This window comes from Octopus bimaculoides, chromosome 2 (genome assembly GCF_001194135.2).
Source record: "Octopus bimaculoides isolate UCB-OBI-ISO-001 chromosome 2, ASM119413v2, whole genome shotgun sequence".
NCBI lineage: Eukaryota > Metazoa > Mollusca > Cephalopoda > Octopoda > Octopodidae > Octopus > Octopus bimaculoides.
The window spans coordinates 46,704,082-46,717,686 of NC_068982.1; the positions used below are offsets into that span (position 1 = coordinate 46,704,082).

A 13,605-nucleotide genomic window follows, 5' to 3' on the forward strand; every position below is an offset into this window, starting at 1 on the left:
GGGCAGAAAGAGGGAGAGGAAGAGAAAGAAGGAGAGAGAGGGCAAAGAGAGATAGGGGAAAGAGAGAGAGGGGAAAGAGAGATAGAGGAAAGAGAGAGAGAGGAAAGAGAGAGAGAGGAAAGAGAGAGAGAGGAAAGAGAGAGAGAGGAAAGAGAGAGAGAGGAAAGAGAGAGAGGGGAAAGAGAGAGAGAGGAAAGAGAGAGAGGGAGAGAGGGAATGGGGCAGAAAATGGGAGAGAAAAAGGGAGAGAAAGGGAAGGGGTAGAAAGAGGGCGATAGAGAGAATGAGGGAAAGAGAGGGAAAGGGGAGAGAGAGAGAGGGAAAGAGGGAGAGAGAGGAAAAGGGGTAGAAAGAGGGAGTGAGAGGGAAGGAGAAAGAAAGAGAGAGAGTGATAAAAAGATGATATGGTGGCACACAAAGGTGAAAAGTGAAGAGAGGTTGGCATAAAAATAGGTGAGAGAGGTTGGTCTAAGAAAGAAAAATAGAAAGAGAGAGAGACAGACAGACAGAGAGAGAGAGAGAAGGAAAGGGAGAGACAGAGAAAGAGGGTGATGGAAAAATAGTGAGAAATGCTAGTGTGATTAGTTGAAAGGGAAAGAGAAGTTAATGTGAGAAAATCAAACAGATGTTTATATGAACATGTGAGAGAGAAAGATGTTATGAAACAACAAGGGAAGAGAAGCTGTTGATATGAAAAGGATTTGTTAGAGAGAGAGAGAGAGGGGAAGGAGAGAGGAAGAGAAACACAGAGACAGAGAGAGAGAGAGGAAGAGAGATTTGTAGAAAAAAAGGTGAGAGACAAAGAGGTAAGAAATGAGAAAAGATGTCACTAATTGAAAGGAAAAGGAAAAAGAAATATTGGAAGCATCAGAAAGAGTAGTATGAGATCAAAGTAATAACCACCACCACCACCACCAACAACAACAACAACAACAACAGCAGCAGCAGAAGCAGCAACGATTCTTTGAACATGTCTCTTCCCTCAACAAAGACATCTATTTCACTTCATTCCTCTCTGAAGCCATCATTCTCGATGACTTCAGCATTCACAACTTTTCTTTAGCTCTTGCACTTCTATCACACCGATGCCGTCTGGTACAGAAGCTGAAACTTTTGCAATCCACATCCCTCTAAAAGCGTCTTTGAACAATACACAGACACTATCTACAAATACCGCTTATCTTTTTCTTCTGAGGGGGTGTCATCAAAAAGTTCCTGGTTTTAAGGATATTGCAAAAAGCCTGGTTGGAGTTTTTTTACAGGGCTTAGAAAAACTGAAGGACCACTGCAATAAGTGTGTGAATCTGAGAGGAGAATATGGTGAATAAAATCATGATTAACTGATCCTCCTGTATTTTCTTTTACCCAAAGCCAGGAACTTTTCAGCATCCCTTCATAACTCAAAATCCAATGTGTACTACAAAACCATCGCCATCTCTTCACCAATTGAGTCATCTAGCCACTGTCATCATCATCATTTAAGTCGATTGTCCATGGTGGCATGAATTGGACAGTTTGACCAGAGCTAGCAAGCTGAGTAGCTGCATCAGGCTCCTGTCTGATTTGGTATGGTTTCTGTGGTTGAATGCCCTTCTTCATTTCAAAGATGATGGAGATGGTCATTAGTAACCACTTCCTACAATATTTTCAATCCTACTCCCTATTTAATGACTACCAGTACAATACTGTGATGTCAACCACCAATGGACCCTCATCCTCTGATAATTTGGTATAAACAGCATAAGTGTTCCTGACATCAGCAAAATGTTTGCATCATGTTCTCATAAAACTCTCTGACCTACACTATCAAATCTATTGTTTTCCAAGGTGCAGTTTTGACCCCTACACTCCATCATCCATCATTTTGAATCCGGGTTTTGTCCCTGTTAACAGTGATGGCCAGATCTACCTCAATGCCATAACAACCACCCTCACACCATCTCACCATCTTGCCCAGTTTTGGGTGTCCTCCCTTCTCAAGCCAACCCTCCCAATCTCCTCCTCCACCTGTCCCCTCCACATTTTCCTCAGTCTACCTCACCTTCACTATCCATTTACCTCAAACTCTAGCACCCTCTTCAGAACATGCTCCTCATCCCTCCTCAACACATGCCCATACCACTGCACTCTTTTGTCTTATACATCAAGGACCTACTCACATTCATTTCATACACAGCAACACCACCCTTTAAATATTCCTAATCTTTCACACACAGGTGTCATCCACATGTAACTAGATGCCTTATGCCAAATCTGCAATGACCCCATGAAGAGAGACTTCAAAACCATTCTGCAATAGGGCACACCAATCTGGGTCTCCATCAGCAATACAAAGAAACAACCACTATACATACATATCAGGAAAACAATACCATACATCATGTCACCTAAACAGCTTGGTTTGCAGTAAGGGATTGCTCCCATGGTGTTCACTGGCCATTCAAACACTAATATTTTTCTTGGACTTCTTTTAAAAAAAAGGCAGTGAGCTAGCAGAATTGTTAGCACACCAGAAAAAATGCTTTGCAGGTTTGTCTGCCTTTACATTCTGAGTTTAAATTCCACTGAGGTCGAGTTTGCCTTTCATCCTTTTGGGGTCGATAAAATAAGTACCAGTTGATTGTTAGGGTTGATGTAATCAACTTATCCCCCTGCCCCCAAATTGCTGGCCTTGTGCCAAGATTTGAAACTAATATTTCTCTTGGACAATTGCAACTTGGTGGCTGCTCACAAAACACGGACAGGGAGAAAATTTCGGAGGTATCCTTTGAAGAGGAAGGAATGGGAAAAGAGGGTTAGTGTAGAGTATGAGAGCTCACTATAAAAAACTTGACCTCACTATCACTGAGCCTCTCTCCTGATGATCTCATAAACTCAACACAGCAAAAGCTACATCTCAAAAGACTAGCTTTCCTCTTTAGGGCCAGGAAATTTCTAGCTATTACTATCCCTTTACAAAGTTCAAGCAAGACCCACAATAGAATATTGCTCCATCATCCAAGATGGTACTGTAACCATAAAGCAGACATCCTTGATCACATCCAAAAGAAGGCCAGTGAACTGCTTAGCATGAAACAACTCATCAACATACACCTGGCCTACAGAAGTGCTGTCTCTTCTTATTGCTTTTTCCACCATTGTTACAATGGTTTCAGCCCTTTAGAGCTTCCTGAGTTCCTCTTAACCCTTTTGTTACCATATTTCTATTGAAATTCATCTCTTGTATTTCAAGTAATTAAAAAATCATGAAAACACAGTAAAGTAACTTTGTCATTATAAAACTAACATTTGTAACTTAAATCTACATGAAATTTTAATGGAAAATTTTAATCTAGAGAACCTTAAAACAGAAAGTTTAGACCATAGAATCAAAGGTGGTATCAAGTAGGTTGGTATCAAACGAGTTAATTGTATTGTGCCCCATCTAATCTCCTGCATTAATCTTCCACTTTCTTTTTCAGTCCTTCTTCCCCAGAATGCCAACCTTCTGAAATTGCCTCCCTGTCTACCTTTTGTTTGTAGGCATAAAGTTGTAGCTATTTAAAAGAAACATTAGCTGTGTTAATCTCATAGATCTTGAAGGGCCCATGAATATCATGGGAACAACCCCTTTCTTCAAATCAAGCCATTAAAAAATACCAGAAAAAAAAACTAAAAAAGAAAGAAAGAGTGGAAGAATTTGAGAGAGAGGTGGAGGAAAAGTAGAGCAGAATATAAACAAATAGAATGATGGAGAGATAGTGAATAGAGAGAATCAAAGAGAGAGAGAGACAAAGTAAAAATGGGTGTGGTGGGGTGGGGGGAAGGTATGAGAATGGATATAACAGACAAATATTGACAGGAGACAGAAACCAGTAAACAGAAGAATTGATGGCATGGAAATGAGAAAGAGAGAAAGCACTAAGGATAAGAGTAGGTGAATGAGACAAAAAAGTAGTAATAAAGTGGTAGTAAAAAGAGAGAGAGAGAGACAGGCAGACAGAGATGAGAGGCGGGAATAGAATAGAAAGATGAAAAGAGGGAGAGAAAATTTAAGCTGTCGGCGGGGGGGGGGGTGAGATGAAATAAAGATAACAAAAAGAAAGGGAAATAGTATACAGGAGAATAAAAAGCAAAAGAAGAATCTTGATGAAAAATGAAAATAAAATCAAAATCATAGAAAAAGTCAATCCTAATTTGTTTGTTTTCTCATTGTCTTGTCAATATTTGCAATGGAAGATATATCCAAGATAATGGCTGTTTATTCATTTTGTAGCATTGCATTTCAAAGCCAATTTCGAAGGGATATTGATGAAGTGAAACAATTTATCAATAACCCTTCCTGTTCCAGTGAAAGTTTAAAAGATTACAGAAATGGAGTACTTTGCTACTCTTGTGAATCCTAAAAGCTTTCTCTCTACAAAGCTCAACTGCAGACGGTTTGGCTTCTAAAAACTACCCCCTTATTTCTCTGGTCACATTCTTGCTACAGGTGTTAACTTACAGAAGTTCGAACTGAACACCAACTTTAAGGACCTGTAAAAATTATGGTATTGCTTCTTCTCTTCTGACTAAATATTTGGCACACAAAAACATAAAAAAAAAACAGAATTCACCGTAAAGCAGTTGGTATTAGGAAGGGCATCTGGTCATAGAAAAACCATGCCAAAGCTGACTGAGATAGAGCATGAAGAAATCCTGTGGCTTACTGAATCCTATCAAACTGTCCAAACCCATGCCAGCATGGAAAATGGATATTAATCGACGATGATGATGATGATGATGATGACAATGACAATGATGATGATGATGACGACGACGATGATGATGATGATGACGATGACAATGATGATGGTGATGATGATGACGATGACAATGATGATGGTGATGATGATGACTGGTGGTGATGATGACAATGACGATGACAATGATGGTGATGATGATGATGATGATGATGATGACGTTACTGATGATGATGACAATGATAATGACAATGATAGTGATGATGATGGATGGATGGACCAAACTGCCTTTTCCTGCTGTGACCTCGGTGTATTCTCTAAGCATAATCTCAGAGCTCTTGTACCACCTCTACTCAAACACTCCTCAGCCACTGGCCACAACAAATTAGAAGCCATACAATAAATTGCTTTCAATATAGTCAAGCACCCTATCCATAAAGATACAGACTGTGTACACCTCTACTCAAGCACCATAAAACCAGAACTAAGCGCTGATGTTCAAAGCCCTTCAAATCTTAAAGAACATCTGAAAGAATGACCAAATAAATAATTCCTGACTGCATCCTGGTCTGAGTCACATTCATACAAAATAACTATGATGATATGCAAGAAGATATAACAGAAGTATGATAATCATTCGGTCAATTAAGCTTAAATCCGAAGTATCAGCTCATATGCATGTTTTCTACAAGTGGTCACATGACCTGGTCATGTGATGGCCGTGTCTTTCTGGCTTTATGCAGGCTATTCAACTCCATCACATGACAGACTAGTCTAACATGGGCAAATTAGGTTTGTTATTGGAGCCCTCCATCAGCTTTAAAAAGAGGAATCTTTCCTGTTTTTCTCCAGTGAAATCAGAAAGTATGACTGAGTTTGGATCTTGGTATGGGGAGAGGAGAGTTATTCAGCAGAGAACTTTGACACACTGTTGTGTTCCATCCAGCACACATCGTCAAATACCAACTGCACGAGAAACCAATATGTATGTTTTCTGACTGTATCATTCATGATGTACCAACCTTTTGCTGTACCTTCCATTAAGCATTTGAATAAAGTGTGGCTGTCAATTACAACTCTTGTCCTAGTATTTCTTTTCACTGTTAAACCTGACTCATTTGGAACCAAGAAATTATGTTACTAGGGCCAGAGTTATGCTACTTCAACACCTAAAAAGTCATAACCTTGAAGTTTAAAGTTTCAATTTGGAGCCACATGGCTCCATATTTGGATTCGATCCCACCATGTAATACTTTACTTAGGCTAGTGTTTACAACTGTAGGCTTGAGTAGATTGATGGCTTACGAGTAAAATTTAGTAGACAGTAGGTGTACCATCATCACCATCATCACCATTTAACATCCTCCTTCCATGCTGGCATGGGTTGGACAGTCTGACAGGAGCTGGCCAGGCATGAGATTGCGCCATGCTTCTGTGTCTGTTTTAGCATGGTTTTTATGGTTGGATGCCCTTCCTATCACCAACCACTCTGTAGAGTGGACTGAATGCTTTTTATGAGGCACTCACACTGGCAAGGTCAGTTTTGGCAAGGTTTTTACAGCTGGACACCTTTCCAAACACCAGCCACTTTACAGTGTGGACTCGGTGCTTTTAAGTGGCACCTGCACTGGCAGTGTCATCAAGTAACTTTGCAAGACAAGGAATCTTTGGGAGGGGAGGCGGCATCGGAGTAGGTGATCTTGTGTCAGATAACAAAATATTAGAGTGTGACAGAGAGAGAGAAACAGACACCTTGCTGTAGAGAAGGCACATGGTTACCCAACCAGAGAGAAGAGAGAGGGGGAGAGAGAGAAGAAGAGAGAGAGGAAGAGAGAGGGAGGAAGAGAGAGGGAGGAAGAGAGAGATGAAGAGAAGGAGGGAGAAAGAGAGAGGAAGAGGAGAGGGAAAAATGTGAATAGATAATACATCCATACATGTGCATGTATATATCTATATATGTGCGAAGCCACATAGTTTAGTGGTTAGAGTATTCAAACCACAATCACAAGGTCATGAGTTCAATTCCTGATGACAGATTGTGTCCTTGAACAAGACACTTTATTTCACGTTGCTCCAGTCCACTCAGCTGGCAAAAATGAGTCATACCTGTATTTCAAAGGGCTAGCCTTGTCACACTTTATGTCACACTGAATCTCCCTGAGAACTACATTAAGGGTATGTGTGTCCATGGAGTGCTCTGTCACTTGGATGTTAATTTCATGAGCAGGCTGATCTGTTGATCGGATCAACTGGAACCCTTATTATCATAACCGACAGAATGCCAGTTTAATATATATATAGGTATACAAGCATAACTGTGAGGTAAGAAGCTTGCTTCCCAACCACTTTGTTTTGGGTTCAATCCCACGATGTAGCATCATGGGTGAGTGTCATCTACAATAGCTCTGGGCTAACCAAAGCCTTATCATTGGATTTAGCAGATGGAAACTGAAAGAAGCTCACTGTGTATATGTAATCTATATAACAGGTATATAAACAGGGAAAATTTAAGTATTTCTCTGTAGATTGAAAAAAAAAAATGATGAATAGACTTCATTAATTTTCGAACATTATTGGGTTCTTATCAGAGGTATCTGCAACATCATCATTATCATCATCATGAACGTCTGCTTTCCATGCTGGCATGGGTTGGATAGTTTGACAGGAGCTAGCCAAGCAGAAGACTACACCAAACTTCTGTGTCTGTTTTGGCCTGGCTTTCACGACTGAATGCCCTTTCCAACACCAACCACCTCACAGAGTGGAGTGAGTGCTTTTTATGCAGCACTAGCACAGGCGAGGTCAGTTTTTGGCATGGTTTTTACAGCTGGATGCCCTTCCAAATACCAACTACTTCACAGTGAGGACTGGATGCTTTTTACTAAATCTCAGAGAAACAAGCAGCCAATCTGTTTATATACTCAACAAATCCAGTAGCAATAGAGAATTGTACCAAGCTCCATTGTGTTAATATTTGTTCTACATTAAGGTGGCAAGCTGGTAGAAATGTTAGCATGTTAGGTGAAATGCTTAGTGGTATTTCGTCTGTCTTTACGTTCTAAGTTCAAATTCCGCTGAGGTTGACTTTGCCTTTCATCCTTTCGGGGTCAATAAATTAAGTATCAGCTGTGTACTGGGGTCGATCTAATCAATTGGCACACCTCCCCAAAAATTGGACACCTCCCCGAAAATTGAACCTTGTGCCTAGTGTAGAAAAGAATATTTGTTCTACATTATTACTAGACAGCTTGTTTATGTCCTTATAACTTAACAGTTCACCAAAAAAAAAAAAAAAAAAAAAAAAGAAAAAAAGAGAGATCCATTAAAATACATGCCAAGCTTAAAAATAAGTATTGGGGTCAATTTGTTCAATGAAAACCTTTCACGGCAGTGCTCCAGCCTGACCACAGTCCAATGACTGAAACGAATAAAAGATAAAAGACAAACCAACCCAACACAACTGGACACTTCCGGAATTAAACATACAATATATGAATCATTGCAGTTTTCTCTCTCTTTCCGTCCGTCCGTCCGTCCGTCCGTCCGTCTGTCCATCCGTCCATCCGTCCATCCGTCCATCCGTCCATCCGTCCATCCGTCCATCCATCCATCCATCCATCTGCTTTTATCAAATGTATTATAGGTCCAAAGACACTGCAAATAAAGTATCAAAACAAAAGTTTTACTTTCAACTGATATTTCAGAAAAATAAATAAAGACATTTTGCGGTGTACCTCAATTATTAATGGCTTGAGTTTTTTGTCAAGCATGACATCGATTCCAAGTATTTCAAAGCAGGCACTTGTTTTGGTGTGATTCTGAAAGCATGTCCGATAGTTATGTCGTAGTACAGCGTGTGCTGATATAATTGTTTTAATGATAACATCGTCGATATCTCGCCAGAGTTTGTCAACATCATAACCATGGTCCCTCATGTATTTATTCACTGTGCTGATACGTCTGTTAGGAATATGTAAAAGTAGAAAAAGAATTTAGCAAGAAAAATATTTTAAATAAAGAATTTGTTTTTTTGAATTAATTTTCTTTTTTTTTTTTAAATTTGAGGGGGAAATGGCTAATAAGACAGAATGAAAAGACTACGAGACAAATAATGAGAAATGGATTTCAGGATGTATAGGATAAAGGGGAAAACCCCCTTTGATCATGAATAATCATGGGATTGTACCTAGAAAGTTCCCCTCTGAGGCACAAGTCTGGGCAAGGTTGTTTATGGAAGAGCAGCAGTTGCCCATGCATACCAGCTTCCTCTCTCTGCACCACTGATGTTATCCAAGGGAAAGGCAAAGGCTGATACAACTCAGCATCAGTGACATTTTAACTCATTTCTACAGCTGAGCGGACTGGAGCAATGTGAAATAAAGTGTCTTGCTCAAGAACACAACACATAGCCCGATCCGAGAACCACCCAATGTTCAACTGCTGCTATATAGTGCTAGGAAGCTCTTGACAGATCAAATTTACAACAGAGGTTCAATCCATGGTTTATTAATTATTCCTTATATACCAGGCATGGAGGCGCAATGGCCCAGTGGTTGGGGCAGCGGACTCGTGGTCGTAGGATTGCGGTTTTGATTCCCAGACCGGGCGTTGTGAGTGTTTACTGAGCGAAAACACCTAAAGCTCCATGAGGCTCCAGCAGGGGGGTTGTGGCGAATCCTGCTGTACTCTTTTACCACAACTTTCTTTCATTCTTTCTTCCTGTTGTACCTGTATTTCAAAGGGCCAGCCTTGTCACACTCTTTGTCACGCTGAATCTCCCTGAGAACTACGATAAGGGTACACGTGTCTGTGGAGTGCTCAGCCACTTGCACGTTAATTTCACAAGCAGGCTGTTCCGTTGATCGGATCAACTGGAACCCTCATCGTTGTAACTGACGGAGTGCCAACAACCTTAAATATACCAGGCACAGCTATGGCAGTGTGGTTAAGAAGTTTGCTTCCCAGTCACATGGTTTTGGGTTCAGTCTCACTAGATTGCACCTTGGGCAAGTGTTTTCCAATAAAGCCCAGGGCCAACCAAAACCTTGTGAATAGATTTGGTAGATATAAACTGAAGGAAGCTCATCATGTGTATGTGGGTATGTATGCATGTGTGAGTATATTTATTTTTGTGCCTCTGTTTTTGACATCTACTGTCATAAATGAATGTCATTCATTTCCAATAAAGCATAGAAAAATGGACATTTAGCCCTTTAGGAGTCACATTATAATAATGCCTTTTTTTATTCACATTGTTTTCAATTAATCAGGCATTGTATTGTAGCCATGAGATTTTGATGAGGGAACATTTTAATTTTTAGAATGATATTGTAGGGTTGATGTGTGAAGCCAGATCTAGCCAGTTTGAATGTAAAACATGGCAGAATATTTTGGTCAGATACGGCTGATTTAAATGCTAAAGGGGGAAAATGCTGCTGCAGATGATGACAATGATGATGACACACCATATACTTGTGATTTTCCCTTGTAGTTGATAGTTAATAATTCCACATGTGAGACTGTGTTGCAGTAGTAGACAATATCCATAGAGATGCCAGCCAACCAATAGGCATGAAATTACTCAGCAACACACACTTTCTGACTTATGGGTGTGATGTTTCTTCTCTCTGCTTTTTCTTCTATTACTACAACACTGGCTTCCACAAGTGCAAGCCTACAACTCTTGTGCAATCTCAAAGTTACTTGTGATGATCCTGAAATAGACTTGTGGTTGAATACTAGTAGGTCAAACCAGTAGGTGTGACCTCAAATTTGTGAGAGAGGCCTGTGTGCTGTGAAGTAGTTGAAAGGAAGGCCCCGAAATAGTGTGTATTCTCTCTTGATGACCCCTGAAACATTCTGGCATTTGGTATGTGGAGTTTTTGACCAACTGCACTTGAACTGGCAGGCTGTTACCAGGTTTCTAAATATACAAGGAACTAATTTGTGGTCAGTTTTAAAGTTTCAGTTAGTCAGGCCCCCAAACAAAGTGAGGTGGTGTCAAATAATGTTTACAGTGTCAGAAGTCTTCTATGATTGCATTGAGTTTATGTTTCATTAGAATTTAATTCTGGATCTTTTGTAGATTGCAAGGTAAAGAGAAAAAAAGAAAATTTCACATTCTCATTGTCTGTGTATCATCTCCAAACTGTTTGAAACAACATTTTTTATTAGGCAACATGCAATGTTTATTCAACCAACATATAATTCTGAATTGAAATCTTACATAATTATAATATTTGCATGATTTTAATATGTATTTACCAAACTGAGCCTAGGCAGTGGCGCACATCATGGAAAGCTCTAGTAAACCATTTTTCTTAAGTGTCTTACAGTATTCAAATACAAATGAAAGCTTGTAAAAGAAATTTCTAAATCATTTTCTTTCTTTTGCAACTGGGGTAGTCATGTATCTCTTCTACAGCAAGACACCTATTTCTGTCCCTCTAACATATTTTAACTTCTCCTCACCTGGCACAAAGCCACTTCCATCAATCTCGCTCCCATCCTCAGATGAAGGGGTTTGTCTTGCATGTTACTTGGTGACCTCACTGGTGCTGCTGCCTTGTATGTCTTTAGTTCTGATTTAATGTGGCACCAATGGCACACTAGGACGCATCAGTTTCACTCAGAAAAGGAGACATTGCATCAACTATATACCCTGCCAACTTCTCTAACTTACTATTAAGTAGTTAGATCAGGCTTAGGTAACTTTTCCAAGAAGCAGGTCACATAAGATATGGTTCATTATCAAGCAGGCTACATTACTAAAAAACAATTCATGGTAATATTTTCATTGGGTGTGCCATTCAAAAAATTCTGCAGGTCTCAGTTTGCCTGTGACTGCTTTATATGCTTCTTTTATGCTGGAATGCTAAAAAAATCCTGATACTGAGTGAGATGGAGAAGGAAGATTAGTAAAAACAATCAGTTGGTTAAATGGTAGAAATCTCATAGAAACAACTCAATTCAATGTTTGATAACAAATCATGAAGTAAAATAGAAAAGAAAAAAAATTCATGTGATGGGTCAAAATTTCTAGGAACAATTTCAGCCTCATTTACATAATCAAAAATGTTGCTTATAATATTGTAGTCTCTCTTGTGATAATTAGCCTGCAATACTTATCTTGTGAAGGCATATAGCTCAGTGATTAGAGCATCAGGCTCACAATCAGGAGATAGTGAGCTCGATTCCTGGACCAGGCTGTGTGTTGTGTTCTTGAGCAAAACACTTTATTTTCATGCTACTCCAGTTCATTCACCTGTAGGAATGAGTTGTGAAGTCACTGGAGCCAAGCTATATCAGCCTTTGCCTTTCCCTTGGATAACATCGGTGGCATGGAGAGGAGAGGCTAGTATGCATGGGCGAATGCTGGTCTTTCATAAAAACAACCTTGAGCGAACTTGTTCCTCAGAGGCTAACTTTCTAGGTGCTATCCCATGGTCATTCATGACCAGAGGTGGCCTTTACCCTTTACACTTGCCCTTTAATTATCCTGTGATGAATTATATACTCCTTTTGGTAAATACCATCTGGTGATAACTTATTCCACTCATTTTGCTTCACACCATTTTGTGATAACTTATCCACTCTCACCAGGGCTTTCTGTTTTGCAGGAGTAATTAAGATGTACCACTATATCTTTTACTTGTTTCATTCATTGGACTGCAGCCATGCTTGAAGGGTTTAATTGAACAAATTGACACCAGAACTTATCTTTTCAAAGTCTGACATATATTCCATGAGGCATTTTTTGATGAGCCGCTAAGTCATGGGGATGCAAACAAACCAATACTTGAAGTCAAGCACAAACAAAGAGACTCACATGCACACACATACATATATATGACAGGCTTCCACACAGTTTCGGTCAATAAAATTCATTCACAAGGCATTGGTCTTTCAGGTACAGTGGTATTGAACCCAAAACCACATAGTAGCAAAGTAAGCTTCTTAACCTCACAGCCATGTTTACACCAATACTTCGTAAAATGGTATAATTTGTCATCTTCTTTTGATGAAGACAGACAAGAGATCTGAAGATGCCAAATATCTATTGAATGTAAGCATCAATTCCATACACCAGTCTAAGAAAATCATTTGATAAAAGCATCAGAGACATTCAAACATCTAAATTTAAAATTCAAATTGCTATTGGAATCAATTCATCACTCAGAACAAGTATTTCTAAATGTGAGTAATAAATATAGCCAATTATGGCTTGTATTTTCTACGTCCTGAATTTAGCTCTAAATTGGTTGTTTAATCATTTTGTTGACTCTCCTTCTATTGTTAGTATTTTGATTTATTTCGTTAGATCATGACAATATGGTGAAGTTGTGTCAGTCTCCAAGCAGTGGATGAATGACAAAATCTTGTGATACTATGCAGTATCCAATACTGTCACAGAAACAAACAAATGTTAGGCTATCACCATATCTTTTATCATTGCTCTCCTACTTGTCACAGTCACTGAGGCACCAACTTGGAGGATTTAGTTAAACAAATCAATGCTAGTACTGTCTTTTTTTTAAAAAAATGTTGGTACTTATTCTATCAGTCATTTTTACTGAACTGCTAAGTTCTGGGAACATAAACAAACTAACACTAGTTGTCAAGTGGTAGTGAGGGACAAACACAAATGCAAAGACACACAAAGACACACACACACACACATATATATATATACATACATACGTACATACACACACACACACACACACACATATCAGCTTCTCTTTATCATATTCACTACTCACAAGACATTGGTGGGCCTGAGGTTATAGCAGAAGAAACTTGGCCAAAATGCTGGGCTGTAGGACTGAACCTGAAACCACAGATTTTCAATGCAAGCTTCTTAACCACACAGCTATATCTGGAC

The 13,605-nt window shown here is 39.4% G+C and overlaps 1 protein-coding gene across 6 annotated transcripts in view; it reads right to left on the reverse strand.

The window, feature by feature from the left end:
• The window catches only part of LOC106875928 (tubulin polyglutamylase ttll6), a 426,314-nt gene that overhangs the window by 84,100 nt on the left and 328,609 nt on the right, over positions 1–13,605 (reverse strand). For all 6 annotated transcript variants that reach the window (XM_014924247.2, XM_014924246.2, XM_014924244.2 and 3 more), the window contains one exon: positions 8,456–8,681. In XM_014924247.2, the coding sequence (XP_014779733.1) occupies positions 8,456–8,681 (226 nt within the window). The remainder of the gene's footprint in view (positions 1–8,455; positions 8,682–13,605) is intronic.